The 27,290-nt window shown below is 48.2% G+C and overlaps 2 protein-coding genes and 1 long non-coding RNA gene across 3 annotated transcripts; 1 reads left to right on the top strand and 2 right to left on the bottom strand.

Annotated features, from left to right (window-relative positions):
• Positions 1 to 405: 405 nt before the first annotated feature.
• LOC136525532 (thaumatin-like protein 1b) lies at positions 406 to 2,373 on the top strand. The gene is made up of 3 exons (XM_066518485.1): positions 406 to 517; positions 831 to 1,557; positions 2,159 to 2,373. The coding sequence occupies exons 1-3, from the start codon at positions 406 to 408 to the stop codon at positions 2,313 to 2,315; spliced, it is 996 nt and encodes a 331-aa protein (XP_066374582.1). The 3' UTR covers positions 2,316 to 2,373.
• A 1,065-nt stretch (positions 2,374 to 3,438) lies between these two features.
• On the bottom strand, positions 3,439 to 5,198 carry LOC136528242 (endoplasmin homolog). The gene is made up of 5 exons (XM_066521175.1): positions 5,016 to 5,198; positions 4,802 to 4,940; positions 4,563 to 4,713; positions 3,992 to 4,396; positions 3,439 to 3,888 (listed from the first exon to the last, which is right to left on the bottom strand). The coding sequence occupies exons 1-5, from the start codon at positions 5,134 to 5,136 to the stop codon at positions 3,646 to 3,648; spliced, it is 1,059 nt and encodes a 352-aa protein (XP_066377272.1). The 5' UTR covers positions 5,137 to 5,198; the 3' UTR covers positions 3,439 to 3,645.
• Positions 5,199 to 14,138: 8,940 nt separating this feature from the next.
• Positions 14,139 to 14,832, bottom strand: LOC136528243 (uncharacterized). The gene is made up of 3 exons (XR_010777024.1): positions 14,713 to 14,832; positions 14,446 to 14,630; positions 14,139 to 14,330 (listed from the first exon to the last, which is right to left on the bottom strand). It is a non-coding gene; the product is annotated as an uncharacterized lncRNA (long non-coding RNA).
• Positions 14,833 to 27,290: the final 12,458 nt, after the last annotated feature.

Here is a 27,290-nt window from a genome sequence, read left to right on the forward strand (position 1 = left end):
CAACAAGACTAGTAGGTGAATTCCGATCAGACCAACAGCTCGTATCGCGGCAACCAGAGCAGCTCACCTGACCTGACCTGACCTGACCTGAATACACATGGCGTTGCCATCTGCAGGTCCACATGTTTACATTACATTTTACATGCGGACCTGGCGATGATTCGCTGGCCTACCTGCAACTCCCCAGTTTCGCAGCGGCCATTCTTATTCCTGCAACGTCTCTCCTGTTCCTGCAACGCAAGGCATGTACAGTACTGACACTGGGATTTGTTTATGCACCAAATTAAAGCGTGATGCATGAACCTTCCTTGAATTTGTTAATACTAATATACTACTGGATGGAAATTGGATTCTCTGCTCCAGTTAGTAGTATCTCATCAGTTACCTCATTCATTCATGCATGTCATGACTCAACAAGCTAAAATTTTGCACCTGTCTTCGTCATCCCTTCCTCCTCCGATTCCATGGGAGCACTCTCTCCCTCTTCTCTGCTTCTGCTTCACAATACTCCTCCAAGGTAACCGCTAAATTTCTCAGAGTCAAGCCACCCAGCATGCTTAAACAAATTTGTGTACCAGTAGAGCTTACACTTTCAGTTCCCTCGCTTTTTCAAAAAAGAAAAGAGAGAATCGTTTGAGTTCGAATTGTTTCTTGTGTTACATTACATGGAGTTTATTTCTTCTTCTTCCCTGAGTCAATGATTTTGAACGTAATTCCCTGAGTCAATGATCAAAATTACCTCTTGCTCTTATGTTGATGCGTCTGAGCTCTTGTTGTTTGATCACAAATCGCAATGTGTTACTGATCAGTGAGAGCATTGTGATTACCAGGAGCAGACGCCGCGACGTTCACCATCACCAACAGCTGCGGCTACACGGTGTGGCCAGGCATCCTCTCAAACGCCGGCGCGCCGCCGCCGTCCACCACGGGCTTCGCGCTGGCCCCGGGGCAGTCCGCGGCCGTCACCGTGGCCGCGTCGTGGTCGGGCCGCATCTGGGCGCGCACGCTCTGCGCCATGTCCGCCGACTCGGGCGCCTTCGCGTGCGCCACTGCCGACTGCGGCTCGGGGGCCGTCGAGTGCTCCGGCCGCGGCGCCGCGCCGCCGGCCACGCTGGCCGAGATCACGCTCGCCGGCGGTACCGGCGGAGACGACTTCTACGACGTCAGCCTCGTGGACGGATTCAACGTGCCGATGCTCGTCGCGCCGCGGGCGTCGTCTGCGGCGGCCGCCAACGGGAGCAGCAGCTGCCGGCCCACGGGGTGCGCTGCTGACCTCAACGAGGCGTGCCCCGCGGAGCTGCGCGTCGCCGGCGCGGGGGGCGGGGCGGCGGTGGCGTGCAGGAGCGCGTGCGAGGCGTTTGCGGCGGCCGAGTACTGCTGCAGCGGCGCGTACGGGTCCCCGGCGACGTGCGCGCCGACGCCCTACTCCCGCTTCTTCAAGGCCGCGTGCCCCTCCGCCTACAGCTACGCGTACGATGACGCCACGTCCACCTTCACCTGCGCTTCCGCGGCCGCCGGCGGCGGCTACGACGTCGTCTTCTGCCCCAGCGCTTCCAGGTAAAATCACGAGCAAATTTGAAACGACGTTTCAAATCAAAATGAAGTAAAAGTCAAACGACAGGTCAGTCTGATGGACACGCGATTTTACGTCCTTGTTCATCCGATCGATCCATTGGTTAGTTTCGACGCAACTAGTTTTGAGGTCAATCATTTTGCTTGCGATCGCCTGTTTCAATCCAATTATTATACTAAAATAAAGAAAAAGGAGGCATCATCATGACGTGATAGAGCCAGGGCCGTCGTGCGTTTACATGCCATCGCGCAGTCATGATCCTAATGCAATCTTTTAATTTTGATTTGTCCTCATTGTTTGATCCTAGATTAGCCGTAACAATTGCGTCTGACAAAGTCTTCCATCCAATGCTAATTTCTTGTCTTGTCACTGGTTTATTAATACTCTCTCCAATAAAAATATACATATCTTTTTTAGAGCCAGATTAATTTCAAAATTAACTAAATCTATGAAAAACAAAATCAACATTTGTTTATCTATGTATTTTTTTTTATAAGTGATCAAACTTGTGTGTTTTTTTGGACGGAGGCATTACGTTTGATCCCTAGCCTAATTGTCGCGGTGCTTGCAACCTGGCCGATGCAGCCTAAAATCCGGCGGGAATCCCGAGGCGGCAGGCCTGCCGCCCTCAACGATGGAGTTCTCTGGAGACACAGCAGGCAGCTTGACGACGACGAGGGACGCGGTGGCGGCGCTCCTGCAGACGGTCGTCGTCTTCTCGGCGATGGTGGTGGTCATCTGATCCCAACGACCATCGCCTACTGGCAATGGTTACCTTGCCAATTGGCATGCTTGGATGAGAGATTTTCTTTTCTTTTTGACATGCTTGGACGAGAGATTTCTCTTTTTTTTTCCTTGAGATTTTCTTTTTCCTTTTCCTTTTTACTGTAGCAGGAGTTTGAACAGCTAGTAGTTCGATCGAAGAGTTGAGAGGTGCGGTGTACACATGTTGGTAGATTGAGCCAATTATTTTTTTTGTTTGCTAAATATTAATATTAAGCAAGTAGCAACCATTTTTGTTTGGAAAAGATTCTTCATATTTCAACGTCATGTCCTTACATACAGATTATTCTACGTTAGTACCTACTCTACTCTGTTCTTAGTACCCTGTTCTAAATGGTAAGCCATTTTAATTTTGTTCGGATTCAAGACTATCTAATTTTGACCACATTTATCAAAATTCACATATACATATCAAACAAATAGAGAATGAAAATATATGTCATGATGAATTATATGCATGACGATCTAACTAATATATGGCTTCATGGTTTTAGTACCATTCTATAAATATGGGAAATGTTTAACTGAGAATAAAATTTAGAACTTAAATTAGAACAGAGGGAGTATAAAAAATTGGTGCGCCATTCTATTGGTTAGCTCAGTAAGACCGTCTCCGACAACCGTGACCCAAAATACAAGATCCATTCGTTCTTTGGATAGCGCTACAGGCAAAGGGTTCAATACATGTTTTTTGTCTTCTCCAACCCAAAAGACAACCTTTTTTTGCAAATGGGTCTCCAGGAGAGAGGATACTTAGATTTGGGTTATGCATCTTCTAGCACAAAAAATAGGTCTTCCATATAGGTACTTTGTTGGAGGCTCATTTTGAGTTTGGGTTCCGTAATGGGTCTCCTGTTAAAGACAGCCTAAGACCAATCTCAATGGGGTTTCGTGGCATGATATTTACGAAGAGAGAGGTGATAAAAATTTCATGGGATAAAAAGAGTTTTACGGGGATTGAAACTTATCTACTGTTTTCAACGCATATATAGGAGTCTTGGAACCGGTGAGATGAAACTTCAACCACCAGACAGGGATAATTAACCTGACCACAGCCGGTTCCGTGGGATGGCAAGGTAAGGTAAATGCAAACCACTAATTAGGCTGAACTAAAGTTTGTATATAGGTACAAAGACAGACAAAAATCCCGTATCACGTTGCATGGGAAAAATGGGCGTCCCTCAGAACCATCACATTCCTAAATACCAGGCAGTGAGTGGAGCTCCCCAATATCACAGTCCTAACCGGGAGCTAGCTAGACTTCAGACACTTCGGAAGGCAGACCACGCCTACAGCTCGTCCTTGTCGTAGGACGGCTCCGATTCCTCCTTGGCCGACTCCTTCTCTTCCACCTCCGGCTGCTCCTCAGCCTCGTCTTCCTCCTCCACGGTCGCGTCAGGGCTCAGGTCCAGGCTCTTCTGCACCGACTTGTAGATGCTGGACGCGAACTCCTTAGGGTCAGGAAGGTTGAACCCGCTCTCCATCAGGGCCGTCTGGTACACCAGCCTGGCCGTGTGCTTCAGCTCTTCGCTCTGTTGTTTCCGTTACAATCAACGAACAAAGGAACCATCAATAAATTAGCATCGTCCCATACTCACATCCATGGTTTTGTATGTAGAAGTGCAGGTACAGTACCTCGTTCTCCTGGGCGACCTTGTCGCGGAGCTCCTTGATGATGGGGTGCCTGGGGTTGATCTCGAGCACCCTCTTGCCGCGCATGTACGCCTGCTTGCTAGAGTCCGACAGGGTCTGCGCCTGCATGATCTTCTCCATGTTGGTGCTCCACCCATACTTGGAGGTGACGACGACGCAGGGGGTGTTGTGCAGCCGGTTGCTGATCTTCACCGAGTCCACGTTCTCGCTCTCCAGGGCCTTCTTCCACCAGTCGGTCAGCTCCTTGAATGACTCCTTGAGGTCCTTGAGCTTCGAGTCCTTGCCCAGCTTCAGGCCCTCCTTGGACACGTTCTGGAACTTCTTGTCCTCGTAGTCCATCAGGTATTGCATCGGGTACTCGTCCACAGGGTCTGTGACGAAGATGACCTGCAAAACAAAACAAGTGCTGTGTTAGTTCACAAGCTGTATTCAGACCCCAGACTAAAGCCAAATGAAAAGGCAAAACAAAAAGGGACAAAAGCATTTGACGCAGTGCCGCGGTCTTGATTCCTGAATGGATAACTATTTTATTACACCAAGATCAGCGTCATACCTCATAGTTCTTCTTGGTTAGCCTCTCAAGGAATGGAGACTTCTCCAGCTGCTCTTTGCTGCTTCCCGTGATGTAGAAGATGTCTTTCTGCCCTGGCTTCATCCTTGAAATGTACTCATCAAGGGAGGCAAGTTTGCCATCCGACTTGGTACTGAGGCAAGCAAATATAAGATCAGTTTTCTTTTTCCCAAAACATACAATTCAAGGCAATGTTTGAAAAAGAATAAGAAAGGACAAACCTCTCAAATCTAAGAAGCTTCGCAAGGCGGTTCCTGTTAGTTGCATCTTCAATGATACCCAGCTTGATTGATTTGCCAAACTCATTCCAGAACTTGGCGTACTGGCCCTTCTTCTCCTCCACCTCACTTTTCTCTTCATCTGATTACAGAAGATTTTTTTTAGTACTGTAACGATGAGTATATGACTTGCATTCATTGCGGAAAACCCCATTACCTGTCTTATCCTTGTTGCTGTACTCATCAGGGTCTTCTTCAGCAAGTTTCCTAATCATATCAAGAGCTTTGCGGATCAGCTTCTTCTTGATGGTCTTGAGACTGCTATGTTGTTGAAGCATTTCTCGTGACACATTCAGGGGCAGTGTGTCTGAGTCAACAATACCCTAAAGACAACATTACTGTAAGATTTTGTCTGCTATATCAATGGATTGAATTGATTAGTATATGTGTTTTGAAATAGTAATCCAGTACTGTCGACAGAATATCGTCGGCAGTCCACCGAGGGGTATCCCGCGATGATAGATTGATCGGTAGAGGAGCGTGTGATCAAGAACAAGAAGGCAACAGAGACACACGAGTTATACAGGTTCAGGCCGTCAGTACGACGTAACACCTTACTCCTGTGGCCTGTTGGTTTGTATTAGCTATCGTATGATTTGCCGTGAATTCGTAGGGAGTCCCTGCTCGCCTTATATAGTCTGGGGGGCTAGGTTACAAGTCGGTTAGATCTGAGAGATAACCGGAAAGTAATAACAGATTACAAGAAACATGGGATCGTACGTATCCTATCAGATCTCATAACATCTTCAGGATATCCTCTCCGTGCCTTGCGGGGGTCGCCGAGCAGAACCGTGCCCCGCAAGGCTCCTTCTTGCGGGCTGGGCCGCCCCTGGAGGCATAGCCCATGTGTCCTGCCGTGGGTATCCGGGGTCGTACCCCCACAGCTAGTCCCCGAGCGCCTTGTACCCGTTGTGCAACGCCGTCCTGAGACTTTCCGAGCAGGTGCGAACCAAAACCGAGCTGTCCAAATCGTGATCCGACCACCATAAGGAGTCGCCGAGCAGTTGTGAGCAGCTGCCGAGCAGCGTACAACATCGCCGAGCAGTGTGCTCTGAGCACGGCTTGTCATAAGGGTGTAAGGAGCTCAAGTCCAAAATTAAAAATTCCTGCATGGTAAAGGGAAGTGTGCCCACTTAGAATCCGAAAACGAAGGTAAATATACCTGGTTTTATCTTTTAGAGGCTCGGAGTCTTTCAGAAAAACAAACACATTCACCGCAAGGTGAAGTGTGCCCACTTAGTCCCCGAGCCTGACAGTAGGTGACGTAGTCACGTGGTGCCAGGCTCAGAAATTAGCAAACCGTCCGAGCAGGCAGCTAGTCCCCGAGCGTAGCCTCCAGACAAAAAACAAACACATTCACCGCAAGGTGAAGTGTGCCCACTCAGTCCCCGAACCTGACAGTAGGTGACGTAGTCACGTGGTGCCAGGCTCAGAAATTAGCAAACCGTCCGAGCAGGTAGCCAGTCCCCATGTTTCTGGCGTAGATATCGGATAAATCAAATCGCGGCGAGAAATTCGGAGTAATGGCTGTACAGTATCAGTTACTAAGCCTCATTAAAATGCGGAGAATTCGGAGAATAAGTGGCGGCGATAAATGAGCGGCGTGGGCTACTGTGACGCGATAGCCCAAGTTGCGGCTCATTAAACCCTTCTGGAGGAATCGAAGTAGCGCTGATCGCGGGAACGGTTTCTCAAAAACCCTCAGAGTCAAGGGAGAGTGGGGAAAGTGCTTTATAACCGCGCCGCCACACACATCGCCTCCTACCTCTGTCAAGCCACCCTGCTTCCTGCCTTCGCAATCCATGTGCTTCACATTCCACACCAATCGCGAGCATTCGCCTCCAACCCTAGGACCAATCCATAGGAAATGGCGCCGAAAAAAGGAGCCGCAAAGCCAAAGAAAGTGGCCACCGGAGCCAGCCGCGACGAGGAGTGGGTGCCGTCGAAGACGTCGGTGGCGGATCTCGATAAGATGGTGGCGGCGGGCATTCTCCTAGACCGTCTCACTGCTGGATGGAGGCCAGTTAGTGGTGAGCCCTTCCCGACACCACATACTGATGAGGCTGTAGTATTTGAGGATTATTTCTAGCGAGGATTAGGGTTTCTTGTCCACCCCTTTCTGAGGGATCTTATGGAGTTTTGGGCGATTAGCCTCTGTAATCTGCACCCCAACACTATTCTGCATGTTTCTGTCTTTATCCATTTCTGCGAGGCGTTTCTCGGTGTTCTTCCGCACTTCAACCTCTTCAGGCACCTGTTTTGTCTGAAGAAGAAGGGGGGTAGCGGTTCCAAGGTGGTCGGTGGCGTTTACCTGCAACTCAGGGATGGGATGGCCAGCGAATACATCAGCGTTCCCCTAAATACCTCCCTCAAAGGTTGGAATGCCAGATGGTTCTATATCAAACAAAGTGACCCAATGATTCGATGCGACGTCCACCACATTCCGGTTAATCATATTAACTGGTCGGAGAAACCCAACAATGCTGAGATGGAGCAGGTAATGGAACTGCTGGACTTGATTAAGGGCGTTGAGCTTCGGGGTGAACTGGTGGCTGCTAGCTTTATAGTGCGGCGCCTTCAGCCCTGCAAAGAGAGGGCCCAGCCGGCATTTGATTTTAAAGGTGACAACGACGGTACCCGGGAAAACATAGATCGTCTGACAAAGAAGGAAGCGATGGACCATGCCATGGATCTATTTACTTCGAATGTCTCATTCAGCTGGCCAAAAGGAGCGAAAGCTTTCAACTGTGCCAATCCACCTCCTCAGGTAACCATTTCGCTTCGCGTCTATCAAGCATTAATTGCCGAGCATCGGACTAACGTACTTATGAAAAGATCCATTCGCAGGATAGGGCAATATACTTTTCAAACGTGCCGAGAGCCGATTGGCCGAAAGGAGTAGATCCTCGGCGGCCACTGCAGCTCGAAGAAGATGAGCCGAGCTCCCCGTCGGATAGTCCATCCCCAGTGTCAGACAAGGTCCGCGGGAAAAGACCGGCGGTAGACGAGCCGGTCCAAAAAAGGAGAAAAACCGCTAGCTCTCATGCAGACAAACCAGGCGGCATCTCTCTTGGAGAGGACCGAGCAGTTCGGCCACAACGAACGGTTGTGCTGGAGTGGTCGGACGATGACGAGGACCAGTCAGCGCTTCCGCCAAGCACGACGGAGGCACCGGCAGATGCTGACGCTCCCAAGCATCGATCACGGGAAAGTAATGATCGGGCAACGACGGACGTCCCGGTGATGCAAACTACCGAAGTCCCCGAACAACGCACAGAAGGGGGGGGGGCGGGCACCAAGAAGAGCGGCAGCCCGCTGCAGAGGCGCAGGAGTCCTCCCATAAAGCCGACCAAGCAGCCGCGCCTGGGGGGTCAGGCAGGCATCGCCGATTCAAGAAAATCAATCGGAAGACCAAACCGTAAGTATATTTGCCTTGGAGTAATAATTTTGTTCCTTGATTTCTCCTTGTTACTGAGAAGCCGATATTACGCAGTGCGACGCCGAGGCCCGTGACCTCAGAAGAAAAAATGACGACTGCTCCCGTCCGGGAGTCCCCTAGTGCTCGACGAACAGAAGACGGGCCAGCCGCCGCTCCCAGCATACCTGGCGATGGTGAATCGTTGACACACACAACCAGCGCATCGGCAACCGCAACCTCGGCTACGACCAAAAAAGCCATTACCTTGGAAGCAAAAACTGTGGCTGTTGTTGATGCGCCGGAGGCTACAGATGCAACTCTGTCAACGGCTGAGGAGCAAACGTCGTCACCACGGAGCCCCCCGGTGGTGCCTCAATCGACTGTGGAGGAAGATGAGGTTGTGGAGATCGAGCGTGCCGCACCTAAGCCCCAGTCCGTCCGGATTCTCCGTAAACACGGTGAAGAGGTGGTAGTCGTCGAGGAAGAAAACACCACTAGGGAGATAAAGAGGCTGAAATCCGCCATCGCTGGAGTTATGACTCAAATCGAGGTGAGTGCCGTGCCAATAACACCGATATATGTTGTTTGAAGATCAAGCTTTATCCCTCTAATTGTTAATCCGCAGGGGATAGCTCGGACAGTCGATCAATGGCACCAACTGATAAAGAGGATGGAGCCCCTCGCCGAGGAAAATAAGATACTCCGGGAGGCTTTAAGTCTTTCGGAAAAAAGTATTCAGAGGGCCCAGTGCGAGCGGGACCTTGCGGAGTCGAACTCGCGGGACCTTGAACATCAGAATGGGGTTCTGTCCGAGCGACTAACAGCTTCGTCCGAGCAGCTGAAGAAGACATCCGAGGAGCTGGCGATTGTATCTGAGGAACTTAAGAAAATGTCCGAGCAGTTGATGAAGAAAAACGGAGAACTCGATAGTAAAACTGAGCAGCTCGACCGAAAGTGCCAGCAGTTGGAGGATGTATCCAAGCTGAAATCCGGTATTCCTTTTCACATAATGTGCTTTGCAGTAAGTGGCCGTATATTTTCTCCGTTTCTTATCTTTTGTGCTTGTAGAGCAAGATGCAGAACTCAACCAGCTTCGCTAGAGCATCGAACAAATTTGATAGGAGAAAACGAAGGAATCAGAGCGAGCCAACAAACTGGCCGAAGAATTGAAAGGTAAGTTTCCCCTGACCGGAAGTGACGTCGTAATACTTTTTTGTCGTGACGAACCATTGTAATTCTTGCAGATTATCGACATAAAACCAAGGCACAGTTCGATGTGCTGGTGCAAGAAGCCAAAGTCCAGAAGGACAACTTCAACACTATAGCTGCCGCGATAAAACCAGTGCTCGACTGCGTCGACGTTGAACCAGCACCCCGTCCTAATGGTAGGCAGCAAGGACCAGACACCATCGTTCAGAGATGCAAGGCAGCGTGGGAGAACTTCAAAAACTTCAACCGCGACGCCGTTTTGACCGCCGCTACTCATGCCCTTGCAGTGGTTCGGTCCCATTATCCGTCCGTCGACATCCAGTCGATAGGCAGTGGGTTCGCCGATGGGCTGAGCGACGCGCAAACCCAGCAGCTAGAGGATGACATTGAGGATGTGGCGAAGGTGCTTGTCAGCGATATAGACCTGTTTGGCGAAACAGAAACTGTTGGCGAAGCTTAACGAACTGTCCGGATATGACCGCCTGTGATACTTGATTTATTTGATTCCTTAGTTAGGTCGTGATCTGTAACGCATAACGCGGAGCCCATGCATGTGTTGGAGAAACAGGCGTTGTCATAAGACTGTGGCCTACTGCCCAACACGCAGAGCACCGAGCTCATAGTACGTTTGGTGGGACGTTAGAGCATTGGTGTCCTTCGGAGTTACTATTACAAAAAATGTGCTGCCCAGCAGCCAACTTGGGTAACGTGGCGAGAGAAATGGCTAAAGCAGCGTCCGAGCGTTTAGTTCACGCCTGAAATCTAGGCCTTGACTATCCCATAGTCCATAACGTCGAGCGCAGAGGCATTGACACGTGTAGGACGAATAGGCATGGCCAGGGAACCGCAGCCAATCAACCGTAACGCAGAGGACGGAGCCCCTAAGCGCGTGTAGGATGTAGTCAGAGTCTGGGTCATTTCCATGGAGAACAGAAGGAAAAAAGGTGTGCTGCTTGACGATCGGCGGGCTATGTTGCGAAAATTGGAACGCAAGACAGTCGTTGGTTTTGTAGAAAACCTATGCGACCCGGAGGAAGCATAGTAGGCGATTTTTGGAAAAAATCGTGTTCGGTGATTGGGAGTTAACGTGTTGGCGAGTTGGAGAAGTCATGCTCGGCGATTTGGAGAAATCGTGCTCGACGATTTGGAGGAATCGTGCTTGGCGATTTGGAGAAATCATGCTCGTCGATTTGGAGAAATCGTGCTTGGCGATTTAGAGAAATCGTGCTCGGCGATTTGGAGGAATCGTGCTTGGCGATTTGGAGAAATCATGCTCGGCGATTTGGAGAAATCGTGCTCGGTGATTTGGAGGAATCGTGCTTGGCGATTTGGAGAAATCATGCTCGGCGATTTGGAGTTACCGTGCTCGGCGATTTGGAGTTACCGTGCTCGGCGATTTGGAGTTACCGTGCTCGGCGATTTGGAGAAATCATGCTCGGCGATTTGGAGTTACCGTGCTCGGCGATTTGGAGAAATCGTGCTCGGCGATTTGGAGGTACCATGCTCGGCGATTTGGAGAAATCATGCTCGGCGATTGGGGCATACGAGGACTTTTCTGAAGAGCACCTTCTGAACAGTCGCATCAAGGATGAGGGGAAAACGCCCTGTGTAGGGTATGTCTGCCCACTGGTCGGCCCTGCTGAAGGTGATGGAGATTTCGGACCACGGGCGATAGCTGGGGTTGGCGGTAGTTTCTTCTAAAGCTACGGCGAGCACTCGTTGAGCGGCGAGCTTCCGTTCCCTTCTGCTTTCGTTGGAGGCGAGACCCCCGAAGATGGTGGCGACCACCTTGTCGTGGTCCTGGAAGACATTATTATTATCCCCTGGTGGTCGGCGTCCTCCGTTCCCACCATTGTCGTCGTTGTACTTTTTCTCCTAGAACTCCTTAGCCAAATCAAGGCAATCTTTCATCTTGTGTTTGGCGTTCTTGTGCAGGGGGCATGGACCATCGAGGATCTTCTTGTACTGCTCATCGTAGTTACGCTTTGCGTGCGGCTCATTGATGTTGGCAACAAAGTGATCTGGTCGGCGGTGGCGATTCTGACCAGGTTTGAATCCATTTGGCCGATCACGTCCGCTATCCCGGTGGAAACTACGGTCGTCGTAGCGGCGAACGTTGTGCTGTCGATCGTCGTGGCGGTGAACGTTGTGCTGTCGGTCGTCGTTACGGTCGTCGTGGCGGCGAGACGGGCGATTAGTGCCTGTGTCTTCGTTAAAACGCACCTCCGCTTCCTCGACGTCGGCGTACTGGTTGGCGGTTGTGATCATCTTGCTGATGCCGGTAGGTGGCTTTCTATTGAACTTAGAACGGAGTTCTTGGTGATGAAGTCCGCGGACGAAGGCGGTGATGATTTCGGCCTCCGTGATGTTGGGAATAGAATTCCTCATCTCGGAGAAGCGTTTGATGTAGCTGCAGAGTAGTTTGGACGGCTTTTGGTTGATGCGGTTGAGATCGTGCTTGGTGCCCGGCCGCCTGCATGTGGCAATGTAGTTGTCGGTGAAGACTCTCTTCAGATCTTCCCAAGAGCCGATGGAGTCCGGGGCGAGGCTTGTGAACCAGCTCATGGCGGCTGGCATGAGCATGACAGGGAGATAGTTTGCCATGACGTTGGTGTCTCCTCCGGCGGCTCGGACGGCGGTGGCGTAAGCCTGCAGCCACTGAGTTGGGTTCATCCTTCCTTCATAGGGCTCGACTCCGGTGATTTTGAAACCACGGGGCCACTGGAGCATTCGGAGTGCCCTGGTGAACGCAGGGGGCCCTTCCGGGCTATCGGGGCCGACATTGGCTGTATTGTCGGCGACGATCGACTCCAGAGCTGAGTCTGGGTCGCCGTACTCTTGCTCGTACTCTCGGCGACGTCGTACTTCATCTTCATGGCGCCCGAAACGTCGTTGATCGATACACCGTCGTGCATACCGAAGGTTGCTGAGGTGCACTCGGGCGTCCTGTTCGACCTCTTGGTCGTGCTGGCGATGATGCTCGGCGTGGTGGCCTCCAACTCCCCCCTGGGGAGGTGGTGACTAGTCGGCGAAACGGCTTTGATTGGGGCGGCGATTAGATCTAGGATCAGCTGATCGGCGGATCACGCTTGTGGAGCATGAAGGTCTCTGAACTTCTCGGATCTCGTTAACTTGACAGTGTGCCGCTTTAAGCATAGCGGCGACCTTGGCGAGCTCGGGTGTCTGCGGGAGGTGAGCAAGTTCGTTAGCGGCCATGGCCAGATTAGCGCTCGAAGTCTTGAAAACGTCGTGGCCGTCAACGCGGAGGAATTCTTCGTTGAGGTTGCGATGGATGGGCCTTCCTTGTGAATCGAACTGGTTATCACGAGCGGCCTCGGCCATCGCAATGGCGCGTTCGTTATCACACCGTTGCGCGCGGTTGGCGTTCCTGTTTTCACGGGCGGCGCGTTCCTCATCTGTTTCACCGTTCCGAGGGGGGCTGTCGATACTGACGTTGAAGATCGCGCCACCTCGGAAAGGCAGGAGAGGAGGTTGTTTGGTGAAGGTCTCGGCGAGGGGCTCGGTGGATCCTTGAGATTCGGAGTCCGGATTTTCCTCAAGGATAGTTTGGAGAGATGCTCTGAGACCCCGGCCGGCGTGCAGCATGTTGACGGTTGGTGGAAACTGGTCGGCGAGCTGGTCGGCGAATTTGCCCCTCAGGGCGTCCTGATATGTAGCTGCGGTGTTGGCGAGCCCGAAGGGCAGGGCGGCCAGCCCTGGAGTCTGCCGAGCATTGAACGTCGACAGATCGGGATCGGAGGGTGCTCGGTGCTGAACAAGGGTGTCCAGAGCCGACTCAGTAACGGAGAGGCAATCGACGAGTTTCAGGCCGACCCGATCGATAGATTCGATCAGATCGTCATTGTTGACATGCCTCCTTTGGTAGCAAGGAAGCGAGCGGCGGGTGGCTGATGGAGTCGACCCCAGAAGTGGTTCCGAGATTGGATCTGCAGTTGCAGGTGCGAGGGTGGTCGGTGCAGAACAAATCTGCACCGGCTCGAGAAGCTCTCCAACTCCGTCGGCGTTGATGACCCACGTGATGGATCCGACCGTGAAGATCTGACCGGGCTGCGGGAGGGACGAAGAGCCTGCGGAAAAAACCATCTTGTTCGACAAGGAAACAGCACGCACACCCCTACCTGGCGCACCAACTGTCGACAGAATATCGTCGGCAGTCCACCGAGGGGTATCACGCGATGGTAGATTGATCGGCAGAGGAGCGTGTGATCAAGAACAAGAAGGCAACAGAGACACATGAGTTATACAAGTTCAGGCCGTCAGTACGACGTAACACCTTACTCCTGTGGCCTGTTGGTTTGTATTAGCTATCGTATGATTTGCCGTGAATTCGTAGGGAGTCCCTGCCCGCCTTATATAGTCTGGGGGGCTAGGTTACAAGTTGGTTAGATCTGAGAGATAACCGGAAAGTAATAACAGATTACAAGAAATATGGGATCGTACGTATCCTATCAGATCTCGTAACATCTTCAGGATATCCTCTCCGTGTCTTGCGGGGGTCGCCGAGCAGAACCGTGCCTCGCAAGGCTCCTTCTTGCGGGCTGGGCCGCCCCTGGAGGCATAGCCCATGTGTCCTGCCGTGGGTATCCGGGGTCGTACCCCCCACAAGTACCTAAAAAAGCTAAGATACTTTGGAAGAAGGTCATCGAATTCATCAGAGATGAAAACTCTTCTAACATACAGCTTGAGGTTTGACTTGTTACTGTTGTAGTAACTCTCATAGAGATCATGTGGAGCCTTCGGAGGAATGAAGAGCAAAGCTTTGAACTCAAAATCTCCTTCAGCAGTGAAGTGGCTCCAACCCATAGGCTTGTCATCACCGAAGTCCTGAAAAAGAATTGTTAAGTTATACAAATGTTTCGTCAACAAGACCCACAAACAAAGCTTTCTTTGGCAAAAAAAAAATCATTGTGTACTACTAAGTCATCGCTACAGTATTTACCTTCGCTAGTGAGTGGTAAAACTTTGAGTACTCTTCATCAGTAACCTCCTTTGGGCTGCGAAGCCATACAGCCTTCACATCATTCAGAAGTTCCCATTCAGAAGTAGTCTCCTTTATTGTCTTTGCCTTGGGCTTTTTCTCTTTCTCTTCGTCTTCTTCTGTCTCTTACTCTGTAGTTTCTGGGGCTGTTAAGAAACACATGATGCATTAGCACCAACACACATAACTACCATCTCAGGAGAATAAACAACTTCACTAAAGACTTACTTGAATCCTCTTCATCACTTGTCTCACCCTCATCAGCTGGCACTTCAACATCAACCTCCTTGGTTGACCACAGATAGATAGGGAAGTTGATGAACTCAGAGTACTTCTTCACCAAATCCTGCATAAAAGAGAATTCAAATTAAACACTTGTAATCACAGATGCACCTAGGCGCGTGCTGTCGCTGCGCCGTCTGCTGGGCCGAGTTTTGTAGGGAAGCGGGTCCATTGGGGACCCCAGGTTTATGAACCCGACATGTACTACATGAACATCACAAAAAACATCGCAGAACATGACATTATATACCATATGAACATCACATCTATACGATATGAACATAGCATCTCATGGAATATAGAAAATAAAAAAATAAACATAAAAAATAATTAAGTGAAGTAACATAGGAAAATAGAAATTAAAAAAAAAGAAAGAAAAATCACATAAACAAAAAATAAAAAATAAAAAAATAAATTGAAGAAAGAAAATAAAAAATTAATAAGAACATGAAAGCAAAGAAAAGAAAAGAAAAAGGAAATAAAAGAAACATAAAAAATGAAAAATGAAAAAGAATAATAAAAATCACATAAAACAAAAAATAAATATAAATAAAAATGAAGCACGAAAATAAAAAATAAAAAATAAAAAGGGAAAAGAAAAGAAAAGAAAAGGAAAGAAAAGAAAAAAGAAAGAAGAAAGAAGAAAACATACGTACTACGTACCTACCTGACACTGCCGGAAATCCCCGTACCGAGCGGGCAGCGCACGCTCGCTCGTGCATGCATGTGGGCCGCGCGTGGGCCTCGTGCAAGGGAGCCGTTCGGATCCACGGCTTCGTCTTTCAGACCGGAAGAATCGCGCATGACGGAAGCCCACCGCGCTAGACTTTGTTGCCCGGGAGCTGCTGCAACTGCAATCCGTATGTCCCTCTCATAATCCTTTTTTTTCTCTCCATATTTTCTATCTTCTCGGATCTTGAAGGTTTCCTTCTCAGATGCGTTCAAAAAAAGAAAGTTCCCTTCTCCAATGAACCTTTGGTCTTTCTCGATCTCTTGCTTTCTAATTAAAATTTGATGGTTTCCTTCTTCGATTGAAGATGCGACGGGGCATTGGATGATGCTTTCACCGAGGCCGCTCCGTCTCGCCCTCTTCCAGACTTCCACGCGTGCCGATGCTGTTTCACCGGAGCCGCTCCGCCTCGGCCTCTTGCCCTCTTCCATGCGTCGCCATGCCGTTCATGTCCTGCGCGTGCCTGGCAGTGGTCCTCGCCTTTGCGAGATGCCACGACGTGAAGGAGTTTCTCGATCCCTACTCGTCACCACGGCAGGCAGGCATCGAGTGGTGCCATCACCTTCGGAAATCATCGGGTCTGACTCCACCCAACGGCCGTGGGAAGCGCGGGAGAGAACGCGCGAGGGAACGGAACGGAAGCAGCCGGCCGCGGGAAGGGCGCCAGAGAACGCGCGCGGGAACGGAAGCAGCCATGTACGTAGTTTTTCTTCTTTTTCTTTTTCTTTTTCCTTATTCTTTACGTTTCTTTTCTATTTTTCCTTTTTTCTTTTCGTGCTTCATTTTTTATTTATATTTCTCTTTTTGTTTTATGTGATTTATTATTATTTTTTTAATTTTAATTTTTATGTTTCTTTTATTTCTTTTTTATTTTCTATTCTTTACTTTCATTTTCTTATTATTTTTAATTTCCTTTCTTCATTTTTTATTTCTCGTTTCATGTGATTTTTCATTATTCTTCTTATTTTTTGTATTAATTTTTATTGTGCTTCTTTTTTGCTTTACTATAATTAATTATTATGTTTGTTTTATTTTATTTTATTTTTATCTTTTATTCTTCTTTGTATTTCTTTCTTTTTCCTTTCCTCTTTTGTCTGTATGTTTTCTATAGATTTTTTATCTTCTATTTTTCTATTTTACCTTACTTAATTATCTTTTGATGTTTAATTTTTTATTTTCTACATTCCATGAGATGCTATGTTCATATAGTGTAGTTGTGATGTTCTATGATGTATTTTATGATGTTCATGAGGTATATAACGTTATGTTCTATGATGTTTTTTTATATTCATGTAGTATACATATGATGTTCATGTGTTATACCTGTGATGTTCTGTGATTTTTTTAGAGTAAAATACACCGGAGGTCCATAAACTTTAGGTGAAGTGTCGTCTAGGTCCATCAACTTTGAAACTGCATTTTTAAGTCATTAACTTTCGTTTTGTGTCATCTAGGTCCATCAGCTTTGACTCTTGCATTTTTAGTCCATGAACTTTTAAAATGGTTCACTGCAGGTCCACGCATGCATGCATGCACGTCGGCTTCGGCCTCCGATCTTTGCGCGTGTACAGCGGCCACTGCATGCACCTCCGGCGGCAAAGCAAAACGAGAGCAGGCTGGCCCAGCGGCTAAGCACAGTAAGCAAGCACCATAGGCCCAGAGGCTGGCCGTGGTGAGCTGATGGGCTCGCTCGACCAGTCGACCTAGCCTACCACCTGTCCGAGCTGCTATACCGCTGGCACTTCGCCAACGTCGAGTTCTTCCCCGCCAACATCGACGCCGTCCTGTCCAATGACCTGTCGCTGGGCACGTTCCTGGCCCTGCCGTCGGGGTCGTCGTCGCGGACGGGCCCGGCAGCTGTGCCGCGATCATGGACCACCTGAGATCACAACGTCCGTCCGGCCCGGCGCATGCTAGAGGATGGAATTGTGCTAGTGGGCAGTGCCAAGTGCCAGCGCTGATGGAATGTAAACCCACAACATCGATCGGTGGATGCTCGCGCGCGGAATCGATGCGGCCGCTCAGGCCCCTGCTCTCGCGGGCACAGGCTAAGTGGCCTGGAGCACTAGTCGCTGACTCGCTCGCGCGCCGGCCGCCTTTAATTCCTCAATCATTTGCGGCGGGGCTCTGATTCTCGGACAGATTCCGATCCACGGCGGCAGCAGGCGCGCGCAAGTACTACAGCCATCGATTCTACCGGCCATATACACATGCGACAACGACGGCCGGCCGGCGGGCCGGTCAGCTTTTATTGCTTCACCCACCACCTGCGACGGCGATGCATATATGGAGACTTGGAGAAGGATCGGAGTGCGCCGGTCGTCCATGCTGTCCAGGCCAGGCGTATATATATCTAGTGACTAGTGAGTGCGGCTCGCTGTCGCTTCAGAACCGAGCGTTCCCGCAGCCGACGTGTTCGCCGACGCGCCCTGCTGCCTGTTCGCTCCGTTTGAGTAGCTTTGCTCGATCTCGTTATCAGTTACCAGAGTAGTAGACTAGAGGTACGTGACCGCGTTCTGCGTGCGTTCGTCTGCGTACTCGTACGTACATACATGGTATACGTACACATGCCGCCTGAGCCGGCCGACATGCATGCAGGGCGGGAGCGGAACGGCCGAGCAAGCAGCCCAGCCTGCATGGCGTGGCGATCGAGCCATCAGGAGCGACCGAACCGCCGGGAGCTAGCTTGCCCGTCGATGTCGTCGATCATTCGATGTGTGCGGTGTCATCACCATCACGTGGGCGCCGCGGCCGCGCAGGGCCGGGTCACTCACAAGCGTCCCCTGTGGCCTGTGGGCGCCACTGGAGGCGCATGCGCGCGCGGGGTGCATGCCCGCGTCAGGTCGGCATCGGCCCCGCCATTCTCCCGCCCGCGCGCCCTGCCAATGCGGCCGGGCGGGCTCGATCAAGGAGCAGACAGAGCACGTAGCGGAGAGCCAGCGATAGGAGCAGCAGCAGGGTGACGCGACACCACAGGGCCGCTTATCCGGTTAGCCGGGCCAAAATGCACTAAACCTGTCATGATTCGAGCAGGAAAACACACATGCATGTCCGACAGACGAGCGACGGCGGCGAGTGCAGGCATGGCTCCACCAACGCAAAAAGCCGACGTGCGTGCATGCATGCGTGGACATGCAATGAACCATTTTAAAAGTTCATGGACCAAAAATGCAAGAGTCAAAGTTAATAGACCTAGATGACACAAAACGAAAATTAATGGACCCAAAAATGCAGTTTTAAAGTTGATGGACCTAGATGACACTTCACCGAAAATTAATGGACCTCCGGTGTATTTTACTCATTTTTTATGTTCGCGTAGTATTTATGTAATGTTTTTCGATGTTTTTTTGTGATGGTCACGTGTTATACATGTGATGTTATGTGATGTTTTTTATGTTCGCGTAGTATTCATGTAGTGTTCTATGATGTTTTTTGTGATGTTCAAATGATATAAATGTTATGTTCTATGGTGTTCACGTGGTATAATATTTTGATGTTGTACAATGCTGATGTTTTTTTACGTTTTTCCTATTTTTGATATGTTATTTTTGTAAAGGTGGAATGTTTTTTCTTAGACTTAAGTGGTATGTTTTTCCTATTTAAGATGTAGTATGATGTTATTTTTTTCTTTCTATATTTTTTGTTTCATGTTATTTTTCATTATCCTTTTCATTTTATATTTTTCATTTATTTATTTCTTTTTTTATTTTACTATAATTAACTGTGTTATGTTTTCTGATGTAATTATGATGTTCACGTAGTAACATGTGATGTTCTGTGTCATATTTTGTGATGTTCATATAGTATACATGTGATGTTTTATAATGTAATAGCAAATATACCCGTGCGTTGCAACGGGGACATATAACATTATATAGTGTTATGAAATATACTCTAATCTCTATATAAGAAAAGATTGGTTCAGAGATACTCATAAATCAGAAAAAGAAAAAAACAAAAAAAAACGCCGGCAGCATGGAGGAACGTCCACCGGAAAAGGACGGGGGAGAAATAAAACAATCATAGATGGACGCGGACAGCACAAATCAACGGAGAAACAGATAGATGATGGAAAAAAAGAAAAGAAGAAGGACATGGGGAAATCGAAGGGGAGGAAAATGACACGGAAAAACAAAGACCCAACGGATGAACGAGCCAGCGACAACTCGTGGATTGGGCTGCATGAAATTTTTACCGGGAGCACGCCCTGTGCCCCTGCGTTCCTTTTAATAATGTGAAAAATATCTTTGTTCTATCTATACCCCTCCTATTTTATATGACATATGCATGACTTTAATATAAGTTTTAAGGTAACCTGAATAGCTAGTAGTCCTAATCCAAATAGATACATCTATTCTAAATAATCTGAATAGAAATTCTAATTTAAATATAAAAGAATAAAAATGAGATAAATCTTTCCTTAATATTAAACCACATAGAAAAGAATCCTAATTCATATGACCCAGACTCTTTTACGTGATTTTCTCTCTATCGTGTCTGTATGCTCCTCTTGATTTCTTTTTTCATGTTCAACTTTATTGCTAGTCTTGTGGATGACCCAATACGTTTTGGAATCGGACTCTATATCGCGTTCGGCAAGAGCTTCTAATTCGTATGAGCACGGGTTATTATATATATAAGTCCGGATGGAAGAAACCCCCAACTACCGGTAGTTAAGGGGAGATGGACGAAAAAAATGGCCAGAAATTTTGCCTCTTAATTATTAGGTATAAATTTATGATGTTCTATGATGTTTTGTGACGTTCATATAGTATATATATGTGATGTTCTGTGTCATATTTTATGATGTTTAAATAGTATATATGTGATATTCTAGATGTATTTTTTCTGATGTTCACATGTAATACATGTGATGCTTTATATTGTATTTTTTGTGATGTTCACATGGCATACTGCGTTGTTGTATGACATATTTTTGGATGTGCATATAGTATAATTTTATTTTTCCATGAATATTTTTTAGTATTTATATAGTATAGTACTTATGAAGATCATGTGTGATATATTTTTTCTGATTTGAAAATATTTCGTACTTATCACAAGCATTAATATGGTGTAGTGGTAAGGAAATTACATTCTAGACCATGGGGTCTTGGGTTCAAACCCTTGAGTTGTTTTTGGCCTCAGCCTTCGAACACCTGGTCGTTGCGCGAGCCGATTCAAAGAAGCCGAACGCCGGAGCGAATGCAATAGGGAGCTAATACTGTGGATGTATTTATAGAGAACATGGTTATCTCCTGCCCTACAATTCCCACTCTGGGGACTATTTATATACGCCCGTAGGCTTTACATGGACACGAATGCCCCGCAACCACTACATATCCTAGGAATATTCCTGCTCCTCCGGGACTGGTTCGCTATTTCGGAGAAGTCGCCCGCCCCGAACGGCACCGGCCCTCTGGTCCCCATCTGGTCCCATGCATTGTCGCCTCTCCGCCAACCGGAGCGGGACCTGATGGACTGGGGCTACCGGCGCCTTGTCCCACAGGGACTTCTTCGCGGGCGAAACCTGCAGAGTCAGTAGCACAAACAAAGGTTAAGTATTCGCTTTGTTGAATGGCCCCGGCAGCCATACCAGTCTCGCCGATGCCTGGCTGCCCGGCTAGGGAGGAAACAAGCCCTCTCTTCGCCGAGCCGAAGACCCAACCAAATAGGCATTCATGGAGGCACTATTTGCCGAAGCGAAAGGGCGCGATGTCCTGCTCGCGTCTTTTCTCCTACCCCAGTCGCCTTAGCGAATAAGCAGCGTCTCTTTCCCCTGAGCCGCTCCCAAACCTAAACTTTAGGACTTTCATTTCGCCCTGAGAAACCAATGCTCTCTCCAAAGTCGTGGCTCTTGCCATTTCGCAACGGCGAAATGCTGACCATACGCCGGGCGACGTGTGTGAGCCCAGTGGGGTGTACCTACAGATTTGGGGTGCCCCCAACACCTTGCACCCTTACAATTTTTACTATTTTGTGATTTTATGAACAATTTTTACTATTTTATGATTTGTGATTTGTGAATATTTGTTATTTTCTTTTCCTGGAGAAGAAGCGCACGGGAAAGTAGCGAGCGCACAGTGCAGGGTGGGAGAAAAAATATTGGAAAAAATGTGGAAAAAAAATGCAAGCACGTGGGGTTACGAAATTATATCGGAAAAAAATGCGAGCGTGCGATGGGCGGTTACGAAATTATCTCCGAAAAAAAATCGCGGCGTTACAAAATTAGAGCATCTCCAAGAGTTTTCTACTTTTTTTCTTCAAAAAGTTGTAGTTTGGCAACTCCTAAAAAGATATTGAGAGGGAAAAAGATAGTCATCTCCAAGAGTTTCTAATAAATATCATCTAAAAAATCAAATTGAGGCCCACATCAACTTTTTCTAGCTTTTTTTGTTTTTTGTCACGGGAAACATATCGGCGTGCCGTACCCTGAGCCCACGATCTCCCTACCGCCGCCGCCAAGTCCCAGCCAACGCAGCCACCACCCAGCCGGCTGCCGCCTCCTTCCAGCCAGCGACGCGAGTACTACTACTGCTTCTACAGGCAAGGTGTAGACGTCTATCCGGCCAGTCCCAGAATACCCAACCAGGGAGCAGCAAGCGTAGACGGACGTTTATCTCCCCAGCCAGCAAGCAGCGACCACGGAGCAGCAACCCAAAGCGAACACGGAGCAGCAACCGATTCCAAATCGTTGCTGCTTGCTTTATCCCTTCCCAGTTCCCCCCTCTTCGTCTCAGAACGCCAACAGCAGGATTCTCGCCCCGGTAGAATCATGGCGTTTGGCAAATCTCTGTTGCAAAGAGAATTAGAAGATTCCTCATCAGACGACGATGATTGTCTCATCATGTCAGCAGCTACAATTGTTGAAACATATTCAAATAAAAAAGGAAGACATGGTGGTTCTGTTCTAGGGCATAAAGTTATTTATCGAGATAGAGAAGGCGGGCACCAAAGGATGTTTCAAGATTACTTGGCTGATGATCCGACATATGGCCCAGATTTATTCCGTCGGAGGTTTGTATGCATTCACTTGTGATATGATCACTAGTACGCTAAGTAATTATTCTAACATTTATTTTATTTTTTAATTTCAGGTATAGGATGAGTTGGGACCTTTTCGTACGCATAATGAATGTTGTAAAATCATATGATGACTATTTTGTCCAAAAAAGGAGTGCAGCCAATGTTCTTGAATTAAGTTGCTTTCAGAAAGTCACAACAACATTTCGTATGCTAACCTATGGAGTTCCAGCTGACGCTATGGATGAGTATTTATTAGCATGAGTACCTTTTGAGCTTCAAATTGCAATCAGTACTTTGTTTGTCCTAAGTTCGATTATAAACAATTTTCCATTCTCTCGAAATCAGATTTGTGCACTTGTGTCATATAATTTAAATTTTTTCTTCTTTCTCAAAACACCATGCAGCCGGCCAGTACCAATCAACATCAGCTACAGTACCATGCACTTGTGTATATACGAACACATATGCAAGCAATCAGCAAAGGCTATCTACAGGCATCAGGCAGCGGCAGGCAGTGATCAGGACCAGTGATGTTGACTTGTACATTCGTGTGAGTGGAGTCTGGGCGAACCTTATTTTTCTTGTTATCAGCTTGCTTCAGCTCTGCCAGTTCCCTCCTCTTGGCCTTCCACTTCTCTTCGTCCTTCAAAATGTTCCAGCACTGCATGAGAGTAAATGTCTTCTCACCGTTCATTCCTTTAAACATAGTTAATGTTTCAGAAACCTATAAATATATGTGTTTATTAAATATCAACGTGTATGTCTTCTAAGGTTACTGAAATAAGAAAAAGAATTACCTTGTCTTGAATGTTTTTTCCACTTTGATTTCTACGCTCAATCGCATCGTAGCAAGCACAATACTTGTTGACATTCTCCAAAATATACATCCATCTATGCATTAGTGAACTCTCTGTTCGGCTTGCAAATGACTTCCTATGGGTCTCATAGTAATAATAAATTCTACGCCAAAAGGAGGAATGAGACTGATTAGCACCTTGCACAGGATTTTTGCTGACGTTCAACCAAACCGAGACAACAATTTCATCCTCGTCCGGAATGAATTTTTTTTGCCTCTTGACGTTTGGCCTTGGAACGCGTGGGCGTTTATTACCACCAGCAACTTCTACAACTTCAGCACCTGCTACTGCCTGCACTTCATCTTCTTCAACATCAGCCCCTACCTGCACGTCCTCATATGCGTGTGTTTCCTGTGTCATGGGAAAGCTGAACTCGTCCAAAGAACGAACACCCTCAAATCCTGTGACCAAGTTAGTCCAATATCCACCACCGGACATTGCGACGAGCCTGCAAATATGAACAAAGAAATCATTACCAAATGCCATGAATAATAAAATTTTATTTACAACATCATAACCCTAACAATCTTGAAAGTAATATTAAAAAAAAATCTGAATGTAATGTTTACAACTTCATAACCATCACAACCAAGATACACTACAGGTGCCCAGCAGCTGGCCAGCGGCATCATAACCTGGCGAACAGTACCATGCAAGCAGACACACAGCCTCATCGATCAAACAGCTAGTACTGAAAGCCTGAAACGCTAACCGAATGAAAACTGAAAAACAGCTAGCCTACTGTACGTATCTGGCAACAGGCTTAATTGCTAACAGCAAGCAGTAGGCAAGTACTCCAATAACAGTACCATGCAGCGGCCAACAACAATGCACAGTACCATGCAGGAATCGGCAATAAGCAGTAGGCAGCACCAGCCGACAATCAGCACGCAGTTAGGCAGCAGGCAATTATATGCTTTCAGTACCAACATATACCATTACGCTCCTACATTGTATCTGCCTATCTGGCTAAAGCACTAGCGCAATACTAAGATCGGCAGGCACACATCGTGAGGCACACATCGGTCGGCCACATCCAGGCACCCTCTCGGCAACAAGCACACATAGGCAGCAGGCACACAGCGGCACCATACACACAGCGGCAGCAGCTGGCGGCCAGCGGACAGCCACGGCCGGCCACAGGGTGCCATGGCCTCGCACACAAGGCAGCAGCCTGCCATGGCCTGGCAAAGAGGCGGCATCCGGCCATGACCTAGCACGGCAAGCACATAAGGACGGCTTTTGATCCAGTGATACAACAACGTAGCAGCAGATCCAAAAGAGCACGGCCACGGCAAAACATAGGGACGGACGGACAGTGGCAGGCAAGGGAAACCTAGCGGCAGCAGCGGCCGGCAGGAAGCCATGGCGCCGGCGGCAGCACAGCAAGCCCATGGCAAAATGATAGATCGGAGTATGTACCAGGTCACTACGTCCGTGGCGGCATCGTTCGTCGACCTAGACGACGAGCGATGGAGGAGCGGCTTTCTTCCTGTATACAACCGCCATGAACAATGAAGGAGCGCGCGAAGGATAGACCGGCGGCAAAAGAAGGCGCGCCAGGATGGGTTCCACGCAGGAAGGCGAATCAGCGTGACCGACGAGACATGCAAAGTTACGCGCGCGGGGAGGAGATTTCCCAAGTGCCTAAATATTAGGAGAATGGATTAGAAACTGTTGGAAAGAGATTTTTTCTCATTTTCCTAAAAACCAAGTATTAGGAAGGCAAATAGGGAGCTCTTGGAGATGCTGTTATGGAGAGAAAAAATGCGAGCGTGTAATGGGCACTTACGAAATTATCCCGGGAAAAAACAAATGCGAGCGTGTGATGGTCAGTTACGAAATTATCTTGGGAAAAAAATGCGAGCGTGAGGGGTTATGATGGACTGGAAAATCATCGGCGTCGGATGGGCGGGAAAACCATCGGCGTTGGTTTATGGTCCGAGTATCGAACCCTAACACTCCCCAATCACCTTGGCCAAAAGCCAGGCGTTTCTGAAAGATCGAGCAGCAGTGTTATTCAGCCCCTCCTGAAATATTTCTTAGATCCGCCGCTGGATATGGTCAACAATGCGTGCAACCTTCCCACTGCACTGTACTACCTAAAATTAGAAATATAGTTTGTAATTGCAATAAGAAATCTCATCAGTACTCCTATCATGTTTGACCCAACGATGTATTTTCATGAATATGACTTATTCCTATAACTTACACAAGCATTATTATATTTTCTTATATATACTCAGTTAAATTATAGTTACCGACACTTCTACATGAATCCAAAAGAACTATCTGAATCCATCTACAAAATTCCGCAGCACCATGTGGAGTATCGTCTAGTATATATGTCTAAACATCACATGAATAAATTTAAGTCATCTAATAAACTTTAGTTGGACTAACAACTTGTCCAGGTGATCCAAATAGGTCTTAATAATATCTTTTTGTACGTCCAACTTTGAAAATAATAAGTTGGTTGGTTGCTGAAATGGCAAAGAAAACGCAAAGTGAGCATTGTTACAGGAGATGGCGGCAAACTGATATTTGATTACACTGGGATTGTAGTTATATCAATTTTGTATAGGGCGGTACTCCATGAGTCCCGTATAATAAACAAGTTCGTATAAATTTTCAGACAGAATAAGGACGTTAACAAAAGACGCATGTACCATCATCTCTTTTCCTTTTCCGAAGAATATCTCTTTGGCTTCGGCAATTATCGTTTGTATGTACCTATGATTAGCCAGTGTTCCATGTTCACGTAGAAACATGAAATACTGTTTATTTATATCATAGACCGAGGGAGTATGCTTTAACGGTAAGACTCGATCAAAAGAGGACAGAAACAAACATCGAATAAGTTACCTAATCAAAGTCACATTACATTACGTGAACGAAACGAAGCGCGAGATCAAAAAATATCCGGCCTACATATTTGGGTGATTACTTGTAGCTAGCTAGCCTCGACATAAGGATGCAAGCGGCACGGGCCAGCCTGCAGGCCCGCTTTGCCCGCCCCGCAAAATTGACCTGTTAGACAATGCAGGTAACCTGTTTAGATGTTGCGGTTTGTAGTAGACTGCCTGCTAAGCCCAGCGGGCGGTCATACATGGCCTGCGAAATCCTGCATACACCCGCCATGCCCTCTCCAATAGCTACCGAGCGCCGACGCTACGAGAGATTATTGCACGCATTGGCCGCCTAGCTTGCCGGTGCCGCCAACCCACCATCGTCGCTAGTCGCTACCGTAGCCCTCCGGCGAGCGTGAGGCACGTCTCATGTGCTGACCACAATCATGAATCATGTCGTCACCTATCTCCCAGCCGGAGGTACACGATGAACTTCCGAAGATCGATCATGTCGTCGCTCATAGAGGTAGTCGATGAAGTTACGAAGCTATTCTTGTAGCCAGACTGCCAGACACGTTGACATTCGTGGAAGGCGATGCAGCGGGACCTGGACTCCAGGACCTCCCGTCCCCATCTCTGCTCCGCAGGCGCCGGTTCGCAACGACTCCATGTTGGCCATGCAGTTTGAGTCTTCGGCACACTACTACACAAATGATTTTGCGCGACACCCCCCCGGAGGCCACCGAGGCGGGCACCTATTTTTGCCCGTCACGGTAAATGCCACAGTTTACCTAGGCGAGCATTTTTTATTTACCACGGCGGGCTTTTTTGCCCGCCACGGTAAATCGATTTACGTGGCGGACGTCTTAAGATGTCCGCCACGAAAAATACCCTATTTTCCGCGGCGGACATCTTAAGACGTCCGCCACGGTAAATCGATTTACCGTGGCGAGCGTCCTAAAATGCCCGCCACCTAAAATGTGGAGGCCCAATAGCCATCTCCAATATAAACTGAGGCCCTCGCACCATCGTCGCCGCCTCCCCCACTCTCTCTCTGTCAGC

Source organism: Miscanthus floridulus, chromosome 19 (assembly GCF_019320115.1).
Source record: "Miscanthus floridulus cultivar M001 chromosome 19, ASM1932011v1, whole genome shotgun sequence".
Lineage (NCBI taxonomy): Eukaryota > Viridiplantae > Streptophyta > Magnoliopsida > Poales > Poaceae > Miscanthus > Miscanthus floridulus.

Coding starts and splice junctions, on each gene's coding strand:
- LOC136525532 (XM_066518485.1), top strand. CDS start 406: ATGACTCAACAAGCTAAAATTTTGCACCTGTCTTCGTCATCCCTTCCT. Junction 518..830: donor CTTCACAATACTCCTCCAAG/GTAACCGCTAAA, acceptor TGTGATTACCAG/GAGCAGACGCCGCGACGTTC. Junction 1,558..2,158: donor TTCTGCCCCAGCGCTTCCAG/GTAAAATCACGA, acceptor TGGCCGATGCAG/CCTAAAATCCGGCGGGAATC.
- LOC136528242 (XM_066521175.1), bottom strand. CDS start 5,136: ATGCTTCAACAACATAGCAGTCTCAAGACCATCAAGAAGAAGCTGATC. Junction 4,941..5,015: donor CAGCAACAAGGATAAGACAG/GTAATGGGGTTT, acceptor TTCTGTAATCAG/ATGAAGAGAAAAGTGAGGTG. Junction 4,714..4,801: donor AAGCTTCTTAGATTTGAGAG/GTTTGTCCTTTC, acceptor TGCTTGCCTCAG/TACCAAGTCGGATGGCAAAC.